A 21329-nucleotide genomic window follows, 5' to 3' on the forward strand; every position below is an offset into this window, starting at 1 on the left:
CTGCCCATGCACCAGGCGCGGTGGAAGGTGTCCGCGGTCTGTCCCCGCTCTCACCCTGCTGCCCCCGGCTGTGCGGAGCAGGAGGCAGGGCCGCAGGCAGACTTGCCGATGCCACCTGTGCCCGCGGAAGGTGCGGGGGTGAGCGGGCCCGCCCATCAGACTTGTGAGGCTGTGCGTGCATGCATCCAGGCAAGCGGACCCTGCAGCTAGAGCTGTGCGAAGAGCTGCACGGATGGCTCCACGCGTAAGGGCCGTGCGTGGAACAGTGATCAGGCCCGGGTGGGCTCCGTGTGTAGGGCATACCCCTCCCCGTATCTGTGCAGCGCTTCTGTGTGTGGAGATCCCGTGCGGCGGCTGTGCCTGTGCGGAAGAGGGGCACCAGCCGACCTCCAGGCGGGTGCGAGGAGGGCAGCGGACACCAGCACGCCCCACTCTACAGTGGCACGGCCGGGGGGCGCCGCGGCCGGGGCAGGAGCAGCGCCACGACGGCTCCCGGCCCGCAAGGCCCAAAGGCCGCTGTCGGCAGCGGGGCGCCCCGCGCCCGGAACCCCTCCTCCACCCCGCCCAGGGAACCGAAGCCTTCCCGGGCTTCGTGTGCGCGGCGCCTCCGGGAAGCCGGGAGCTGCCCCGCCCTCCTCGGCTCGGGCTGCCAGCGCCGCGGCCGGCGGCGGCCGGGCCAGAGGCTGCGCTCCGCCTGCAGGCGGCGGGGCCGGGTCGAGGTCCCGCTCCGCCCCCGCTACCTGTGGGCGGGGCGCGTGGGGGCGGGCGCTGGGGAAAGTTTGTCTCTGTGGTTGGCTGCACCGCGCGGCGCGGCCGGCTGGGGCGGGCGGCTCCGTGTGCTGGCAGGGCAGCGGCAGCGGCAGGCAGAGCGGCCGGCCGAGGAGCCGCCGGTCCCCGGGCGAGGCGAGCGTGTGTGCCGGCCATCCCCTGCCGCGCAGTCCTGCCAGCATGGGGCACCGCGGGAAGAAGGCGTGCTGCCTGCCTTTGCTGCTGCTGCTGCTGCTCGGTGAGCCTAGGGGCAGCGGGGAGGGCGCTCTGGGGAGGCTGGGGCGGGCCAGGCAGGGCCACCTCGCCCGCAGGTAGTGAGGAAGGGCTGGGCTCGGCCCGTGGGCGCAGGCTTTTCGGCAAGGAGGAAACGCCCGCCGTGCCATGCCTGCCTCAGTCGCGGCGGAGCTCAGCCGGAGCGCTGCCCTCCGAGGGGCAGCGGGGGGCCGAGCAGCGCCGCCTGCCCTCCGGACTGTGCCGTCGTCGCCTTCGTCTCCTCCTGGGCTCGCCCGCAAGCGTTAACGGCCGCCGCAGCCCTCCCGGCTCCGCTGCTCCCTCCAAGGGCCGGGGCGCGGGCTGTGGCCGCGTATCTCCCCGAAACTTAAGGGGTCTTCTCAGAGCGGGGCTGGGCCGTGCTGCCTGGCGCGGTTCCCCGCCGAGGGGGCTTTCCACCGGCGTCCCGCGGAGCGCCAGCCAGCCTAACGTGGCGATGTGGTAGCCGTAGTTGCTTTTACACGACCCAGTGGGTGGGCTGTGGCCTCTCTGAGGTGAGGGCAGTGAAATGTTGCCTCTCAGAGCGTGAAGTGGTTCGTTTAGGGGCCGAGGGGTTGATCCTTCTGCCTGTTGGGGCAGAGAGGCTGCATGAGGGATCCCTGCCCCCGTCGTGCCCGCAGCAGAGACCCAGGTTCTCTGGGCACACACAGGTGTGTTGGGGGCAGCGATACTTAGGCAGCCTCCTCTCTGGCTGTCGGGATTGCTGCCTCTGCCGTGAACTTCTCCCGCTCAAAGATAACGAATAACGACACGGGTGATGTTTTATGCCGTGTTTCCATGATAGTGTAGCTTAAGTTGTGCTCTTAATTCCTTCACGGTGTCAGTGCTGGACCGGCAGCCTGCTGAAATGAAGGCTAAGAAGGACCACACAAAAAGCTGGGAGGTGGATTTTGGGTTTTTGCTTTTTATCTCTTGTGTTATTTCATGCAACGTTGGAGCTGTAGCGTTGTTGCTACCGGTGTTACTGACACAGCACGGAGTTTAACTGGAGAATGAGAAGATTGCTCAGGTAGCACTTAAGTGGTTGTGTAGCACTTACCAGGGAGGTGGTGGAGGCACCGTCCCTGGGGGTGTTCAAGAAAAGACTGGATGAGGCACTCAGTGCCATGGTCTGGTTGACTGGATAGGGCTGGGTGCTAGGTTGGACTGGCTGAACTTGGAGGTCTCTTCCAACCTGGTTGATTCTATGATTCTATGATTCTAAGAGGTTGTGTGTCACCTCTGTGCAGCCAGAAGTACTTAGGTGCCGGTGTGCTGGCATGTCCCACGGATCGCTGTACACAGTTCTCCATTCAGAACACTTCACCAACTGCAGGTAGTAAGCTGGAGCCTTTTCCAGATTTGGGGTGGAAGGAATGAGTAATTAAACAGTGCCCCAACCCCACATGGCAGTGCTGTTCTTTAGCAGTGCTCTGCTGGCTTAGTTTGCGCTTGTACTTTTGACGTTGCTGTGACTAATTCTTTATTTTTAAAGGCTGCCAGAGCATTTTCCTCATGGCTTGGCTGTTGGATCTTTCACTGACAGGTCTGCAGAGCAGACAGTTCAGAGTTGAAAAGCCAGCTTTCTAAGCTTGTGCTCTTCCCAGCTCCTTTCCTGAGGCCGCTCACAGGCGGTGAGGCAGTTGGGGCAGAGAGGAGTCTATCCACAAATCCTACCGCGCAAAAGTGTCCACTGTGCTTTCTCTTACTTGCAGCTGAGGTTAGTAATTTAGTTTATCTTTACAGTATAGACATCCTGCCAGCTGTGGAAACGGTGAAGATCTGGAGAGAACACTTTTAGTGTTTTTGTTTAGGATCAGAAAGGGAAGAAACTTTCTCAAGAGAATGGTTAAGCCGGACAAGCAGAAAATCGGGACTCGCAGATACTCAAGGTCATGCAGTGAAAAGTCAAAACTACTAAGGATGATGTGAAACAGGAAAGTTGTTTTCTTAATTAAAAACGAGATAATCTGTGTGCTCAGGTGGACAGCAGAGCCAGTGGCATCCTGGGCTGGCTCAGGAGCAGTGTGTCCAGCAGGACAAGGGAGGTTCTTCTGCCCCTGTGCTCAGCACTGCTCAGGCCACACCTGGAGTGCTGTGTCCAGTTCTGGGCTACTCAATTTAAGAGAGATGTTGAGGTACTGAACATGCCCAGAGAAATGCAGCAAGGCCAGAGAGGGGCCTGGAGCAGAGCCCTGTGAGGAGAGCTGGGGGTGTGCAGCCTGCAGAAGAGAAGGCTCAGGGCAGAGCTCATTGCTGTCTGCAGCTACCTGAAGGGAGGCTGTAGCCAGGTGGGGTTGGTCTCTTCTGCCAGGCAAACAGCAACAGAACAAGGGGACACAGTCTGAAGTTGTGGCAGGGGAGGTCTAGGCTGGCTGTTAGGAGGAAGTTGTTGTCAGAGAGAGTGATTGGCATTGGAATGGGCTGCCCAGGGAGGTGGTGGAGTCGCTGTGCCTGGAGGTGTTGAAGCCAAGCCTGGCTGAGGCACTTAGTGCCATGGTCTGGTTGATTGCCCAGGGCTGGATGCTAGGCTGGACTGGATGAGCTTGGAGATCTCTTCTAACGTGGTTGATTCTTTGATTCTGGCCAGTGTTCCCGATATAGTTTGTCTGAAAGTTCTGAGTTGCTTTTTGGGGTTGTTTTTGGCATGTGGGTGGTTTTCTGGGGTGGTGGTGGGTTTTTTGTTTGATTGGTTGGTTTTATTTAAATTGTGCTGTTAAAATGGAAAGTGCATTTGTTTGCAGGAAAAAAAAATGAACTTTTCAGTCTTATGGTTTGTGTTGTGATCTTCTGATACCATTGCTTGGCAGCTTCTGTGAGATACTACAAATACTAAGACATTGGGAAGGTGATGTTCCTCTCACTCTGGGTGCTTCTGTGTGAACTTGTGTCTTAGAGCAGGTTTTTAATAGAGAGGCAGGTTGAGGCTTTCTATTAACAAAAGTGCTGTAAGGGTTGAGGAATTCTTGTGTTAAAGTGATGGAGGGAAGAAGTCCAAACATAACAGAGTTCATCCCTCGTGACATTGGTTTGGCTTGGTGGTTTTGTTCAGTTCAGGTCTTTACAAAATAACCTAGCAGAAGGATGCAAATGGCTGAAGTATTTGGTTGTGACAGGTAAGAGACTTTTATCACCCTTTCTCCTGAATCCAGTACAGAGATAATCTGTTTGGTACTGAGACTGTGGATCTCATGAAGGCTAGATCTAGGATTTTTTTCTCCTCTTCTTTGGTGTGTTTAGGTCTTGAGAGAGCACCATTGAAGGTATTTTGTACTGCTGTTAGTTCTTCCATTCTGCAGGTGTGATGGTTTGAGTGTTCCCTGCCCCCCCACACTTTGGAAAGTCACCCAGACTGGACTCAGTGTATCTGGGAATTGAATGGAGCTTTATATTTACAGCTGAGCACAAGATACAAGCAGATAGATACAATATATACAGTTATAGACAGAAATATACAAGGTAAAAGGTAATACAGAGTCACAACAGCCCTCTCAGAAACTTGAGTCCCCAGGAGGGGCTCTCAACTGCTCTTCCACCTTTCTCCCACCCCTCCACCTTACCCAAGATTTTGCCTTATGCCCAAGGAAGATTGGAGGGTCTGCCAGGGGGGTTAGAAAGCAGGTGGTTTAGTCACAAAGGCATCAGGTTAGGTTAGAGAGAGAGAGGGAAGTTCAGCCCAAAGCCCAGACAGCAACTGCATTATCTATGTTTGTGTTCTTGTGCTAGTACATCTCACAAACCTATGGGTGAAGTAAACATCACCATTGTTTTCTTTTTTCACAGCCTGTAATCTAATTCATCTCACCAAAACATTCTAGCTAGCATCAAACTGGCGCAGCAGTCTGCTTAATCAGCCTGTGAAATGCTATAGAAACCAAAATATCCACCCATGGACAAGACAGCCAAAGCCAGAATAGGTATTGGGTGGTTCACAGAGCTCAGATTTTGAAGTAAAGGGAAAGCCTTGCAGCTCCTGGATTTTATTTATTTTCTTTTTTCCCCACTGTCTTTTGTTTGAGATTCAAGGTTAGGAATTTCAGAAACTAAGAAAAAAGGCTTTTGTTTAAGTGCTGTGGGGCTTGAGGAGAGCAGGCACTCAAGTAGGTCTTAGGGGACAAGCACTGATGATGAGCTTCCCAGAGATGGCCTTGTTCTTACTGCTGTTTAGACTTGTGTGACAATTGCTGTCTGCTGTGATGAAAGTCAGTTCCAGCATGTCAGATCTCCAGGAGTCTCGTGTGTACATGAATAGAATTGTTTCCTACTGCTTGTACCTGGAATTTTCTTATTCTCAGAAGTTGCCACAAGTAGTCATTCATGTCAAGGTTTAGTTCAAGTTGTGCAAGAGAAAGCTTTTGGTGGTTTGTGTAAGTGATTGTGGATCTCAGGAAGAAACATTCTTTCCCAGTGTTTGCAGCTACATGAAAGTCTTGGAATATGACAGAGCCTCAACATGTAGGGCAGGTAAATAATTGCCCATGGAACATCCAAGGTGTGTGAGAGTGGAATCTGCTTCCTGTGCCCCTTCTGATGCCTGCTCGCCTCTTGGTGAGCCGGGTAGTGTTGGTGGCCTTTGCTTGCCTGCTGTTGCAGGAATGCAGGCTCTGATCCTTACAGGTACTTGGAGAAGGAGCTGACAGCTAGGCCTGCCTACCTCTGTTACAGCTTTAGAGGTGGTTAAAAAGGCTCCCAAAGGGGAAATACCAGCAAATCTGTCTTGATCGTAGCAGCTGCAGACTGCTGAAGTGGTAGAAGCGTGTAGTGAGCGTTGGAGCTGGGTTGGTGAGGCACTGAAGGGCAGGTGCTGAGAAAGTGTTTTCTGTGTGGCTTTTGCCATGTTGATGTATTTTCTTAGTGTGTAGGCTATGGGAAAATGTGGCAAACAAAGGGCAAGCAGTGTCGTTGAGTGTTTTTTCCTTTACACCCTGTGTTCATTTGGACTGGCAAATGGCAGCTTAGGCAGCTTTTCTGTCTCCCGTGTGTCTTTGTAGGTTCCTCTCCAGAGCTCTATTTTAGGGAGTCTGGGTGCTTTTTCTGAAGTTCTTTAACCTTGTTCCCCAGGTTTCTGGACTGCTACATTTCAACATAGCAGCAGCTTGCTCTCTTTAGGTAGCCTCTGTTGTATTTGGCTCCAATCCCTGAACTGAGGTATAAACCTGCCTGAACAAGATTTGAAGGAAGCAGTAAGGGTCATTTCAAACTGCAGCCATATGCTTGATTAGAGGGGAATGTACCTTAGAAATAATTTATATCCATCCATCTAGCTACATCAACACACATTCAGAGACATTGGTGATTTCAGCTGTCACTTTGAGTAAATTTATGGGTTGATTTGGTTTTGTGTGGTTGTTCTTTGTTGCTGGGTTGTGGTGTGTTGTTTGTCACTTGGTTTTTTTTCCAGTCTTTGTAATCCTTGTCAAACCTTTACCTGCAAAACACACTGCTGTATTTTTTTAGTAGTGCAATGGTTACATATCACAATAAGATACTTGAAGACAGTGAAGGTTTCAGTTGCCTGTTTCTAGATGTCTTTCACTGCCATGTTTGTGTGTGTAGTTGTGTGCTTTAGAAGGAAGGAAGATGGACACATATCACAATAAGATACTTGTAGACAGTGAAGGTTTCAGTTGTCTGTTTCTAGATGTCTTTTGCTGTCTACAACTACCTGAAGGGAGGCTGTAGCCAGGTGGGGTTGGTCTCTTCTGCCAGACAACCAGCATTAGAACAAGGGGACACAGGGTCAAGTTGTGCCAGGGGAAGCATAGGCTGGATGTTAGGAGGAAGTTGTTGTCAGAGAGAGTGATTGGCGTTGGAATGGGCTGCCCAGGGAGGTGGTGGAGTGGCTGTGCCTGGAGGTGTTGAAGAATAGGCTGGATGAGGCACTTAGTGCCATGGTCTAGCTGATTGGCCAGGACTGGGTGCTAGGTTGGACTGGATGATCTTGGAGGTCTCTTCCAACCTGGTTGATTCTATGAAGATAGACACATATCACTATAAGATACTTGCACAAAGTGAAGGTTTCAGTTGTCTGTTTCTAGATGTCTTTCACTGCCCTATTTTTGTGTGTGTAGTTGTGTGCTTTAGAAGAAGGAAGGTGGACACATCTGAAAATTACCTGAATTCTTTCTGATTATGCATAGAAATCAATCATGTGAAAGCTAAGTTGGAAAGAACTTGAGGAAAAGATTACTAAAATGAGATGGATCATAGTAGGAGTTATGTCAGTGTCTATCAAGGTTTCTAGTAGCGTTGAAAGAAAGAGGTTAGGTGGAGTCTAAAGTAAGAATCTATCATAATGGAAAGAAACTGCCCAGGTGGCCAAGAGAGCCAATGGCATCCTGGCCTGCATCAGGAGCAGTGTGGCCAGCAGGACAAGGGAGATTATTCTTCCCCTGTGCTCAACACTGGTCAGGCCACACCTTGAGTGCTGTGTCCAGTTCTGGGCTCCTCCATTCAAGAGAGATGTTGAGGTGCTGGAAGGTGTGCAGAGAAGGGCAGCAAGGCTGGGGAGGGGCCTGGAGCAGAGCCCTGTGAGGAGAGGCTGAGGGAGCTGGGAGTGTGCAGCCTGCAGCAGAGTAGATTCAGGGCAGAGCTCACTGCTGTCTACAACTCCCTGCAGGGAGGCTGTAGCCAGGTGGGGTTGGGCTCTTCTGCCAGGCAAGCAGCAACAGAAGGAGAGGACAGAGTCTCAAGCTGTACCAGGGCAGGTCTAGGCTGGATGTTGTTAGGAAGTTGTTGTCAGAGAGAGTGATTGGCATTGGAATGGGCTGCCCAGGGAGGTGGTGGAGTCATTGTCCCTTTAGGTGTTCAAGAAGAGACATGATGAGGCACATAGTGCCATGGTCTGGCTGATTGGCCAGGGCTGGGTGCTAGGTTGGACTGGATGATCTTGGAGGTCTCTCCCAGCCTGGTTGATTCTATGTCTCTGTGAAAAATGTCTTACTTCTCTGCTTTTGACTTTTACTAGAAATGATGCAGTTACTTCCCAGGCCTCTGGTAGTGTGCTACTTCCTTAGATCTCCAGTAAACAGTGATAAAGTCTGTTTTCTAGAGATCTGTAAAGTGAACTTGTTTGGAGATCCTAAAATTTTAAGTTTCTGTCCAAGAATAATAGGCAACATGACCTTCATTCCTAACCTAGACAAGTTACCCCAGAACTGCATCAAGCAACATAAGGAGTGACTGCAACAGAAGCAGGTTTTGTCTAGTTGCTAGTATCTTCTACTCTGAAGAGGCAAAGTGTTCGTATCAATGAGATCCTAAGTTCTCCAGTTATCCCTAGCTGACTCTTCAGAAAACCTCAAATGGTACCATTCTTTCAAGGCTTGAATAGCTGCAGAGAAGCACTTCAAAAACACTGCCATACATTTCTGATACGCTTTCTGTGCGATGTGTTGCAAAGGGCAAAGGTAATTTTCAAACCAAACTGCTTTTGGGATAGGTTGATCTGAAAAATACCTGCTGAGATCATCAGTGTGTCTAAAATAAGGTAAGAAGCAAGACAAGTTATGGAACATTGTAGAGTTTCTTTATTTCTTTTTTGTTTCTTACTGGAAACTGGCATACATGTAAGCTTTCATAATTGTGGACCATAACTGAATGATAGAATAGAATCAGTCAGGGTTGGAAGGGACCACAAAGATCATCTAGTTCAAACCCTCCCTGCCATGGGCAGGGACATCCTACCCTAGAGCAGGCTGCACACAGCCTCATCCAGCCTAGCCTCAAACACCTCCAGCCATGGGGCCTCAATCACCTCCCTGGGCAACCCATTCCAGCCTCTCACCACTCTCCTGCTCAACAACTTCCTCCTCACCTCCAGCCTCACTCTCCCCACCTCCACCTTTGCTCCATTCCCCCCACTCCTGGCCCTCCCTCACAGCCTCAAAAGTCCCTCCCCAGCTTTTTCGTAGCCCCCTTCAGATCCTGGCAGGCCACAAGAAGGTCACCTGGGAGCCTCCTCTGCTCCAGCCTGCACAGCCCCAACTCTTTCAGTCTGTGCTCACAGCAGAGCTGCTGCAGCCTCTGAGCATCCTCCTGGCCCTGCTCTGGACACACTCCAGCATCTCCACAGCCCTCTTGTCCCAGGGGCTCCAGAACTGGATGCAGTACTCCAGGTGGGGTCTCAGCAGAGCAGAGGGGGAGAATCCCCTCCCTGGCCCTGCTGGCCACACTGCTGCTGCTGCAGCCCAGGCTCTGCTTGGCTTTCTGGGCTGCAAGTGCACACTGCTGGCTCCTGCTGAGCTTCTCCTCCAGCAGAACCCCCAAGTCCCTCTCCACAGAGCTGCTCTCCAGCCAGTCCCTGCCCAGCCTGGACTTGAGCCTGGCATTGCCTTGACCCAGCTATATGGCATAATCTAATTAGTCTGAGATAAAAAATAAGTCCTTTATTTTTTTTCACTGGAGTTAGAACATGTTTCAAAGCTGTTTCCAGTGGAAACCACTATCTAACTTTAACTGTAGCTTTCTGCCTAAGTTTAAAGCAAGCTAAATGGAATGTGGAACCAGTGTTGCAAAGTGCTGTTGAGTCTTGTGAAGTTTTAAAGCAGTATGGTAGTGCTGGTAGAGTTGAGTCAATGCACTTACTGCAAGGACTCCTTGAAACTTGTGGTAGAGTGTTGCAGTTGATGCTCCTAGGTGAGGCACGTTGGACGGAGCTGCAAGTTGCACACAAGTCTTATGTGATAGGGTCTGAAGAAGCATCTTTTGTATGCAGCAGTGGTAAAATACTGCTGCAGAAACAGGGAGAATTGCTGAAGCAAGCTGAAGCATCTGACTGTTGATAATCTCCGTGGCCAGCTGGAATTTGCATGGATGCTCTGATGGATCTGAACTGCAAGCTGAGCTATGGGAAGACTAGGTAAGACACCAAGTCAGGACAGAATTTCCTTTAAAGAAGGATCTGAGGATGGTTTTTGGAATTAATTGACTTGTGAACTTAAGGAATGAAAACTAAAGCTTGAAGCTGCCAGGCAAGCTGTCACAGCTGCTGATAGGCAAGGCTGCCAGCAGTGCCTGTAACTTAGCTGCTTGATGCTTTTTTGTCCTGAGGAACATCTTTAAGTTGTTTACTATTGTGCAAGACTTTGGGCATTCATACTGGAGTGTTCTGGGCTAGCTATCTACCACAGGTTCACTTTATTTTCCTGGGAAATGCATCCCCCACCTTCCTAACACCAAAAAAAAAAATTCCAGTGTTTCCATCCATTACACTTGTTGGGGAAACACGGAGGAGCAGTGCTCTTTTTAATTCTTGTGTGTTCTGGCCAATTTGTCACTTCTTCTCTTCAACAAATAATAATCTGTGATGGTTGGGGTGTTACCTGCCCCCTCTCCCACTTTGGAAAATCACCCAGACTAGATTCAGTGGCTCTGGAAATGGAATGAAGCTTTGTATTCACAGCTTAGCGCAAGAGACAAGCAGAGAGTTACAATAGTTACAGCTATAGACAGGAATAGACAAGTTAAAGGTAATACAGAAACACAACAGCCCTGGCAGAAACCTGAGTGCCCAGGAGGGGCTCCCAACCACCCTTCCACCTTCCTCCCACTCCTCTACCTTACCACAGATCTTGCCTTATGTTTAAGGTAGTTTTGAGGGTCGGCCAGGGGGGGTTAGGAAGCAGGTGTCACACAGGCAGCAGGTTAGGTTAGAGAGAGAAGTGCAGCCCAAAGCCCAGGCAGCGACTGCATTATCTATGTTTGTGTTCTTGCTTTTATCCGTCTCAGCAAGCCTATGAGTGCAGCAGACATCACCAGTGTTTCCGTTTCACAGCCTGTCATCTAGTTCTTCTCACCAAAACATTCTAGCTAGCTTCAAACTAGCATATAATCTCAGCTGTTAACATGAGAAATTCTTGCACCTCTGTGCTTTCAGAGAAAGCAGGAAATTTGTCTGGCTAATGAACTTTGCTTCAGGAATGTGGCCTTTTCTGTTCTTATCATAAAATCAGACAGGTTGGAAGAGACCTCCAATATCATCCAGTCCAACCTAGCACCCAGCCCTGGCCAATCAACCAGACCATGGCACTAAGTGCCTCATCCTGTCTCCTCTTGAACACCTCCAGCCACGGCGGCTTCACCACCTCCCTGGGCAGCCCATTCCAATGCCATTCACTCTCTCTGCCAACAACTTCCTCCTAACATCCAGCCTAGACCTGTCCTGCCACGACTTGACCCTGTGTCCCCTTGTTCTGTTGCTGCTTGCCTGGCAGAAGAGACTGACCCTCACCTGGCTGCAGCCTCCCATCAGGTAGTTTTAGAGAGCAATGAGGTCTGCCCTGAGTCTCCTCTGCTTCAGGCTAAACAACCTCAATGAAACATGTCCAAATTTGGTGACAGTCTAAGGCTTGGAAAAGCATCAGTTTGTAAATGCTTGGTAGGGAATTAGTCTCAGGTCCCTAGAGAAAGTACTCCTTTGTGCTATGAAGTTGTTGGGGCTAGGGTTTCTTTGGTGATGTTGTTGTAGGGGGTGGTTGGTGGGTTTGGTTTTTTCTGTTTGTTCGTAGGCTTTTTTGTTTGCCTTTGGATTTCTCTCCCTCTCAGCCAGTTTAGCCCATGCTGGATCCATGTGCTGATCTATGGGAATCATTGATCATATCTTGCTACTTACTACTGAAGATGAGCCAGCAGTGTGCCCAGCTGGCCAAGAGAGCCAATGGCATCCTGGCCTGTATCAGGAACAGTGTGGCCACTAGGACAAGGGAGGTTATTCTGCCCCTGTACTCAGCACTGGTCAGGCCACACCTTGAGTACTGTGTCCAGTTCTGGGCCCCTCAATTTGAGTTTTTGAGGTGCTGGAAGGTGTCCAGAGAAGGGCAACAAGGCTGGTGAAGGGTCTGGAACACAAACCCTATGAGGAGAGGCTGAGGGAGCTGGGGTTGTTTAGGCTGGAGAAGAGGAGGCTTAGGGGTGACCTCGTTGCTGTCTACAACTCCCTGAAGGGAGGTTGTGGCCAGGTGGGGTTGGGCTCTTCTCCCAGGCAAGCAGCAAGAGAACAAGGGGACACAGTCCAAAGCTGTGGCAGGACAGGTCTAGGCTGGCTGTTAGGAGGAAGTTGTTGGCAGAGAGAGTGATTGGCATTGGAATGGGCTGCCCAGGGAGGTGGTGGAGTTGCTGTGCCTGAAGGTGTTGAAGCCAAGCCTGGCTGGGGCACTTAGTGCCTTGGTCTGGTTGATTGGCCAGGGCTGGGTGCTAGGTTGGGCTGGCTGAGCTTGGAGGTCTCTTCCAACCTGGTTGATTCTGTGATTCTACTTGTAGCACAAGAAGCGTGTGTGAGAGTGTGTGTATATCTATACAGACACACATATATCTCTCATCACTCTTGTGTGCCTTTTGAACAAAAAATCAATGTAAACTTTGTGTGGTTCTTCTAATCTTTTGTTCTCAGGCTTCAGTTCTTTCCCAGGTGTTCCCCATTGTCCTTTGCTTCATGCTGATCATAAAACAACTCCTGCTGTATGGTTGCTCCCGAACAAAAAAGGTGGAGAACTTATGCCACTTTCTGTTTAACAGGCTTGATTAGTCTGGGCTTGCCTTTCTTCCCACTTTCTTAAAGATGTGGTTTATGCTGCTTAGTGCTTGTTTCATGACTGCAATTTGCATGCTGTCATGGTTTTTAGTCACTCTTTTCTTGTCCCACCAGTATGAGTTTGGTGGAACACAAACTGGAGGTCGTGTTGGCTAGCTGGAGTCCAGTTGTGACAAAAGCTAGTTCTGCTTAGCTTTGCCAGTCTTAAAAAAGAATAGTTGTGGATGAAAGGACTTTGTTTCCCTGTGTGTTCCAGTGTTAGCTCCGACTGCAGAGAGTCAGCATCGTATTTCAGTCGGTCTTTGATGCAGCGTGGCTGTTGGGGAATCGTTGCGCAGGCTGTAACGGCATTGTTCTCCTACACGCATTAAAATGGTTGTTGCAAGGGAGGCATCCACGGGGACCTCTGCCAGCTTCTTATTGATGTGTTCAGTTTCATCTATTGACACACTACCCTTCGTTATTACACAGTGAATCCTATGGCAGTGGAATTTGCTATTAAATCTGCCCAGCAAAAGAGAATTGGCAGGAGCTGTTTTAAAAGCAGCATGACCCATGCCTCTGCAAAGAATAGCTTCTAAATATGAAACAGATGCTGATCTAGTAGAGGACACTTCCTAAATTTTCAGGACACCAAACATCATTATTTTGAGAGAAAAAAAACCAGAATTGACATAAGTGTAAACATTTATTCAAGTTTGGTGCCCTATTTTGCTAGAAATATGTGTCTAATCAGTATGTGTATTCATTTGTGCTCCAGTACAGCACAGTAATCCTGAGGTGAAAAGAGGTAGTTATTTGTTAATGAAAACTGTTAGAATGAGCACTGAGGTGTTGGTCTTTCTGTTCATGTTCTAATCGTTTCCTGAGTGCTAGAGGATGGAGAGGTGATGCATCTTCCTTTGCCCTTCCCTATTGTCACAAACCCTTCTGTGCTCTCAGAGCTGCCACCCTTAATGTGTACCCAGATGCTACTATCTCCACCATCTCAACAAAAGAAGCATTATGTTCTTTAGAAGCCCAATGATATGCTGCCTATTGGGAGGTGCTATCAGTGGCTTGAATTTGCATCGATGTAAAGAGCCTTTATGTTGTATAGAGTTCATTTTGAGATTTCAGTTAATGTGGAGTAGTAAGTCTGTTGCATCAGGAGACTCCCTTTGATCTTGGGCTTTGGTTCTAGACAAGGTGTGCTGTGTGTTTTGGCTTAGAGAGCTTAAGTGTTTGGAGCAGGCTTCATCAGTGTGAAAAATCACAGAATCAACCAAGTTGGAAGAGACCTCCAAGATCATCCAGTCCAACCTGGTACCCAGCCCTATCCAGTCAACCAAGTGCCTCATCCAGTCTTTTCTTGAACATCTCCATTGATGTCAACTCCACCACCTCCCTGGGCAGCCCATTCCAATGCCAATCACTCTCTCTGACAACAACTTCCTCCTAACATCCAGCCTAGACCTGTCCTGCCACAACTTGAGACTGTGTCCCCTTGTTCTCTTGCTGCTTGCCTGGGAGAAGAGCCCAACCCCACCTGGACACAACCTCCCTTCAGGTAGTTGTAGGCAGCAATGAGGTCATCCCTGAGCCTTCTCTTCTGCAGGCTGCACACCCCCAGCTCCCTCAGCCTCTCCTCATAGGGTTTGTGTTCCAGACCCTTCACCAGCCTTGTTGCCCTTCTCTGGACACCTTCCAGCACCTCAACATCTCTCTTGAATGGAGGAGCCCAGGGCTGGACACAGTACTCAAGGTGTGGCCTGACAGTAGCATGATTGCTTATTGGAGACAAAACCTCTCTTGTGTTGGAGGTGAGAGGTAGCAAGGTAAGTTTGGACCTTTGGTGTCTATCGCAAAGCAGGGTTGGATGGATGCTGAAGCTATTGACTAAGCCTCGGTTGGTGGCAACGATATTGAAAGGCACCTGTCAATAGTTGCAAAGCTGCTGGTGTCCATAGGTTTGTGGGTTTATTCATCTGCTAAACCAAAAAACACATGGAGGAAATGGCATTAGCAGCCAGGCGTCAATGGGCACAGAAATGTGGCTGGTGCTAGAAAGTAGAGTTGGGGGATGGAAGGTGAGGTGAAAGTACTGAAGCAATTCGCACTTCCCAGAGAGAAAGGGAAATGGGAGAATGTCTTCTTTAAAGACAAAGGTGTAGGCATGACTGTATACAAGGCTGGTGTGGGAGCAGCTATTGCCAAAACACAGCCTTGGCAAAAACATGAGTTTCTTAAAGCTTTACAACCGAATCTTGAAATACCCTAGCTTTTGAAGCACAATTTTCTGTTCTGTTAGTGAGTAAATGGAATTATCTAATTGTAGACTCCTGCAGAGTTTAAGACAAAGGCTGAAGTGTGATGCATGTTGTCTGCAGGCTATAGTGTAACATTGTACTGATGCTGGTGTCTGCCTTTTGAGTCTGAAAGAGAGAGGCAAGGGGAAGCTACAGTACTGTGAATAAAGTGCCTGGATGGGGAAGAATGACTTCAGACAGTAGCCTTGTTCCACCTTTTGACTATAAGGCACAAGGAAATGTGCCTGTTCCAGGCTTTGCCTCATAAACCTTTAAGGATCAACAGACACAGGCCAAAGCTACTTAGAAAAAAAGCTGTTAAAGGTGATTTAAAAGTATTTCTCACTTACCTTCTTGGTGTGAGTAGTCAGTTTTTGGTTTGTGTGTATATATTTAGATTTTTCTCCCTGTCTGAAGCTTTGGAAAGAGACTTTCCTCTTCATCTAGCTGGGCAAAGGCTAGTAACCTCCATGGCAGGACAGACTGAGCTCTTTTGCACCATGACTTGCAAGGTGAGCCCTTTCCTTGTTTTTGCAAATCCTGCCTGGAGTAACAGACTAGTTGTTTTAACAGTGCTTTAAGGGATCATGCATATGCTATCAAAGTAACTCGTAGGCTTCTCTTCATTCTGTACTTCTTTTGTCACACTTTGCACGTGTGGTTTTGGCCCATGGCCAGTGTGAACACTGTCCTCACATGAATGGCAATCTGGGCTCAGCACTAATCCTCCCGTATCAGTTTCCTTGTTGCTTGCAGTCCAAAATGGGATTTTGGTCAAGTAGATGGACGTTTCTTGATGTCAAAGGCCTGCAATGAAGACTTCCACCTCAGAGGAGGCTGCTAACAGGAGCCAGGAGCCTGTCACTTAGGCAAGCTGTTTTCTGGGTAGATGATCAGTCACAGAACTACAGAGTGAGGCTTGAAGAGAAGCAGGCTGTGCATAGGAATGGGAAGATGTTTGGAGGTTTTGACAGGGAGGAGGCAAGGCCTGTTGAGAACTGACTGTAGGTTAAATATTCTTTTCCTGTACTTCTTTGCTTTGGTGTCAAACTCATGTTGACAGGCTTAGTATGATGCACAGCTTTGGGCCTGTAGCCTTGTGCTGATTGATGGAGGACAAAGGTACATGGTATAAGGGTGCGTGTTGTAAATTGATGGTGGAAGACAGCTAGTCTTGGAGTTTGGCAGCCTGCAGCTAGACCTTTCTGTTTTTCAGTGCGTGGGTGTCTGGTGTCTGCTTTTCTCTTGGCTTGTGCAAAATGAATTACTGCTTTTGCTTTGGTTTTGCTTGGGTGAACATATGCCAGTTTGCCAGAGCAAAACAGTAGTGAGTACTGGATGGTGTTTTGATCAACAGGGTCACCCCCTGAGCAAGGTGGAGTGAGCTCAGAACCCAGTTTATGATACAAACCAGCCAGATGTGTTGGCCGTGGCTGGCACATACATGTGGTGGTTGTGGGGGCAGCCCTGTTTGCCCTCTTCTTGACTGTTTTGTTAACATAGGTGAGTGAAGAATATAGGCCTTCAAAGTTGCTTGAGTGCTTCTCAGTACTGTTTAACATCACCACTTCCCTTTACATCTGCCCGAGAGCCGTTGTGTTTACATGCATTATAAACGTGAAAGACTCACGAATTGATGATTGCTTTCAGTATCTATAATCAAGGAAAATTTTAACTTGTGATAATTGATTTCTTATCTTTAAGACCTCTGTGTAGTCCTCAGTGTATGCACCAGGTTATGACAGGAAATACCTGATTTAGTTGGGGCAATTGATGAGGCAGGAATTATAAAATACATAGTTAATTTTACTTCTGGAAAGCCCTGCCCACAGCTCTGTACAAATGAGCTACATTTGGGCTCTAATTTGGTTGGGAAAATCTTCCCAAGGATGCTTATGAGCAATTCATTCATTTAGGAGAATCAGAACATTGGAAAAGTTTAGCCACAAAATGGCTTTGCCTCATTTACAAATAAAAGGCAGCCTGGAGCCCTAGGGACCTTCTGTGCTACTCACTGCGGGGGAGTAGAAATTTAAAGTTGGTCCCTGGCTCCTTTGTGGCAGCGTTGGAACTGCTTGGCCCTTGAGTGGCTTCCAGGTCTTCCCAGGGTGCTGGGAAAGAGGCAGAGGATCTCTGACCTGCTCCTGGTTCCTCTTGGCACAGAGGTTTGCAGAGGTACAGGCAGCATCTCTTGCAGATGTGCAGAGAGCACCATGTCAGTGGCACTTCTTGCCACATCATGAGGCACTTAAATGCCTTCTCCTGGGAAACTTAAGGCTCTTGAGTTTCCAGGTAGTTCAAACCCCATCAGGCCTGAGGTGGTCTGAAGCACGAGGCAGAGCAGAACATGTTGTCCAACAGCAGTGAGGCAGAGGCAGCTCTGCTTACTTCCATTTCTGTTACTTGCCCAAGTGCAAAGGCTCCTGTGGCCACAGAGATTCACCAGTCAGATGGCATTTGCCAAACTGCCCATGTGAGGTGAGCCCAGGGTTTGCTCACCCTTAGTTGGGCAAGACACCATCAAGCACCTAAACACCTGTGGGTACCTGTTTATCACTTTGGGAGGGGACATAATGGCCCAAGCCTTTGTTTTCCTCCTGCCCTTGCTTCCCCCTCCGCCGAAGGGTGGGGCAAGCCAGGACATCTCATAGGCTGTTAGCCTGCCAGGACAATACCCTTATGATTATTCCTGTCTGTTTAACAAGACCCCTGAATTCCTCACAGACAATTGCATGTAGCCACTCTAAGTTGATGTAAAATTCAATTGGTTTAGAGGGTAAATGTGTGAGACATATATTTTAATACCCATGTGCAAAATGGAGCAGGTATGGCCACCTGTGATCTTGTTCTTCGGACACAGCAGGTTTGTATGTCAAGTGTAGCTTGGACAGTTTGGGGGAGCTTGTGGGCATCTGTGCCTCTCAAGCAGTCTCTGTCTCCTAGCTGGCCTGCCTTTTTCACAGTATCACAGTATCACCAAGGTTGGAAGAGACCTCACAGATCATCAAGTCCAACCCTTTGCCACAGAGCTCAAGGCCAGACCATGGCACCAAGTGCCACGTCCAATCCTGCCTTGAACAGCTCCAGGGACGGCGACTCCACCACCTCCCCAGGCAGCCCATTTCTTGCAAGAGATAGCATGCATGCTTTTTGTCAAATAGATAAAGAGATAACCTTGAGTAGCACTCGATTTAGATGGAATTCTGATTATCTAGTGGTATATATTGGTGGCATCTTTCAAAGAGTGGCATCTCTCTTGCTCTCTTCTAGAACATCTGTTGTTGTGCATGGAGCATCTCTTGCTTGCCTTTCTTCCTCTATTTCAATCCAATTCTGCCTAAGCAATCTTCTCAGAAGTATGAATGCCAGCAAGGATTTTGTCAGGTCATCTTGAGTATTTTGTTCTTTCGGAAATCATAGAATCAACCAGGTTGGAAGAGACCTCCAAGCTCATCCACTCCAACCTAGCACCCAGCCCTACCTAGTCAACCAGACCATGGCACTAAGTGCCCCAGCCAGGCTTGGCTTCAACACCTCCAGGCATGGCGACTCTACCACCTCCCTGGGCAGCCCATTCCAATGACAAATCACTCTCTCTGGCAACAACTTCCTCCTAACATCCAGTCACAAGTCATAATAGAACTGAATATTAAACCAAGTAAGTGCTAAAAACTTAAGAGCTGTCAGAACATTCTTTGAATTTATACTGATAGTCATAGAGGTTCCACTGTCCACGTCTGCATTTCCCCTGCTTTTTGACATCATTTAACCTTCAGATAGTTGTAGAAGTGGTTTGTTGTGGTTTGCTTTTGTTGAGATAGAAACTGACATGAGTTAATGTTTTCTCTGCCTGTCCTTTGGCGTTTATGGCATTTAAGGAGGAAACAGAAACATTGAACCGAGTGACATGCAAGCTTGTAAAGTTAGGCTGAGAAAGTCTGTCCTTTTCTAACTCCCTTTTACAGGCAGAAGTTAAGGAGCCTCATTTAAAACTTTTCCTGCAGATTGTTGCTTGTAACTCCAGTACCATCCCATGGTCATAGTCAGCTTTTAACGTCTGCAGTTCCAATATTCAGATGTTGCACATTTGTGCATTTCCACAAAAATACCCAAATGCTGAAACAGTCCACAAAAGTGGTCTTATAGTTGTTATTGGCTTCAAGAGTTGACCTTCAAGGACACAGCCTTTATCTCTGCTGTTATTTCAGGCTCTCTGCAGAGAACTTGCAGCCTTGGACTACAGTACATCTGTTGGGGTGGGTTTTATTCAAGGTTTGGGCTAAACAGTGTCCAGCTTTGTTGGTCGAGTAGGAAATAGTGTTCAGATTATAATCTGAGTTGAGTTCTGCTGTTTAACAGATGATCGTGTCAGTGGTCACCAGTTGTCAGACCCTGCCTGTGCCTCTTCCCTAGCCGTCTGTGTGCATACCCTTAAGGCGGTTATCAGCTGGGAGTAAGAAGTGGTTTTGATGCTTTACAACACCATGCCTAAGAGCTTTCTTTTTTGCCAGAGGTTTTGTTATCTGAGTAATGTGACATGAGTCCAGCTTTGTTTTTATGATTGTGAATTCCCACAACGATTAGAAGGAAGAATACATCCACCAGGGGGATCAATGAAAATGGCTCTATTCATAAGTGGAGAGAGATTCTTTTTGGTTTATTCAATAGCATCTTGGAGGATTCATTGTACTGAACAACTGTAGCTGATGGACAGGTAGTGAACTTCTTGCACCACACTGCTTAATAGAATCATAGAATGGTCTAGGTTGGAAGGGACCTCAAGGATTGTCCAGCTACAACCCCCCAGCATAGGCAAGGACTCCCCCCACTAGAGCAGGTTCCTCAAGGCCTCATCCAACCTGGCCTTAAACACCTCCAGGGAGGAAGCAGCCACAACCTCTCTGTGCAACCTGTGCCAGTGTCTCACCACCCTCACTGCAAAGAACTTCCTCCTAACATCTAGTTTCAATCTCCCCTCTGACAGTTCAGACCCATTCCCCCTTGTCCTAGCATTACAAGACCTTGTCAGTAGTCCCTCCCCAGCCTTCCCATAGCCCCCTTCAGGTACTGGAAGGTCACTATAAGTTCTCCTTGGATCTTTCTCCTCTCCAGACTGAAGATCCTGAACTCTCTCAGCCTGTCCTCAGAGCAGAGCTGCTGCAGCCCTCTGAGCATCTTCGTGGCCCTCCTCTGGACTGGCTCCAACAGTTCCATGTCCTTCTTGTGCTGGGGCTCCAGAACTGCACCCAGGACTGCAGGTGGGGTCTGAGGAGAGCAGAGTAAAGGGGGAGAATCCCCTCCCTTGCCCTGCTGCCCACACTGCTCTTGCTGCAGCCCAGGAGACAGTTGGCTGTACAGTAGTGTGAACAGAGCAGGCAAAATACAAATACCTTAAAACTGCCACAGGAAGATAATTACCTGAGTGCTAAAATGATTTAATTTAAACTCCCTACATTAGTTTCCCTTTGGAAAGAGGATCTCCTTTTACAATGCAGGCAGAGAGTGATCCTTTTCAATGTAGGAACAGACTGGACCTCTAACTTCCTAGCAATCCCTTGTCCAAGGCTTATATATTCCTTGTGAAAAGGACAAAGATCTTGACATAATCTGTGTTTTGTCTGGGGAAAGGCAAAACCTGATCTAGTTGTGTCTTTTGTAGTCTGTTTTTTTGACTTTTCCTAGGCTCAGGCTTTAAAACTACGAACAGTGGAGGCATTTGTAGGCTGCTCTTGCATGTCATTATGGCAAATGCTCTTCTGCTTGAGTTCTTTGAAATGTCTTAGTTTGTTGTTGTGGGTTTTAACTGATTTAAGCTCCTGGGAAATGCTCTTTCTATCACTAATCTCGAAAAACTTGTTCTCATTTCTGAAAAAGGAGGGGGGAGGTGAGAAGAAAGTTGTGTTGTTATCCATAGGTCTGTAAATACTGTGTATACTTCCCTCTGTTGAGGTTTTCATTAGCAGCAGGGGCACTTTGTAGGTATTTTATTTTCCTGTAACAGTAATAATAATCTCTAATTAGTATTATTAATGGTTGCTCTCTAAAAACAAATAAACTTTATTACAGGATTCTGCTGTTAACACGATTTATGATTGCCATACCAACAAGAGAGCTAAACCCTGCTGATTTGGTAAAATGAAAAGTGAGCAGGGAGTATAAGTAGTGCTTTGAAGTACAAATTTACTAACAAGGAAGGAACTGAGAAGAGAAATAAAGAGTTTTGTTTTATATGAAGGGCTTGTCAGTCTTTTGGTAATGCTTCTTAAATAGTGATGACTATTCTTATAGTCATTATCTATCTAATCATAGATATATTTTATGTTGGTGACATTGGACTATGGCTTGATGCAGAGATTGCAAAAGGATCCTTTATAGTTTAAAGCTCCCTTTGTGAAATCTGCCTACATGTATGCTGTGTCTCTGAGTGTTAATGAAGTGTGGCTCTTTGAGCTGGATTTCTAGCTGGGGCATTAAAAAAAAGTGGGAACTGAGAA

The 21329-nt window shown here is 48.2% G+C and overlaps 1 protein-coding gene across 1 annotated transcript in view; it reads left to right on the plus strand.

The window, feature by feature from the left end:
- The first annotated feature begins 821 nt into the window (after positions 1-821).
- PTGFRN (prostaglandin F2 receptor inhibitor) overlaps positions 822-21329 on the plus strand; it is a 117740-nt gene continuing 97232 nt past the window's right edge. The window contains exon 1 of the mRNA XM_064152261.1: positions 822-1006. Within this exon, the coding sequence (XP_064008331.1) occupies positions 949-1006 (58 nt within the window). The 5' untranslated portion in view covers positions 822-948. The remainder of the gene's footprint in view (positions 1007-21329) is intronic.

Source organism: Pogoniulus pusillus, chromosome 12 (genome assembly GCF_015220805.1).
Source record: "Pogoniulus pusillus isolate bPogPus1 chromosome 12, bPogPus1.pri, whole genome shotgun sequence".
Classification (NCBI taxonomy): Eukaryota; Metazoa; Chordata; class Aves; order Piciformes; family Lybiidae; genus Pogoniulus; species Pogoniulus pusillus.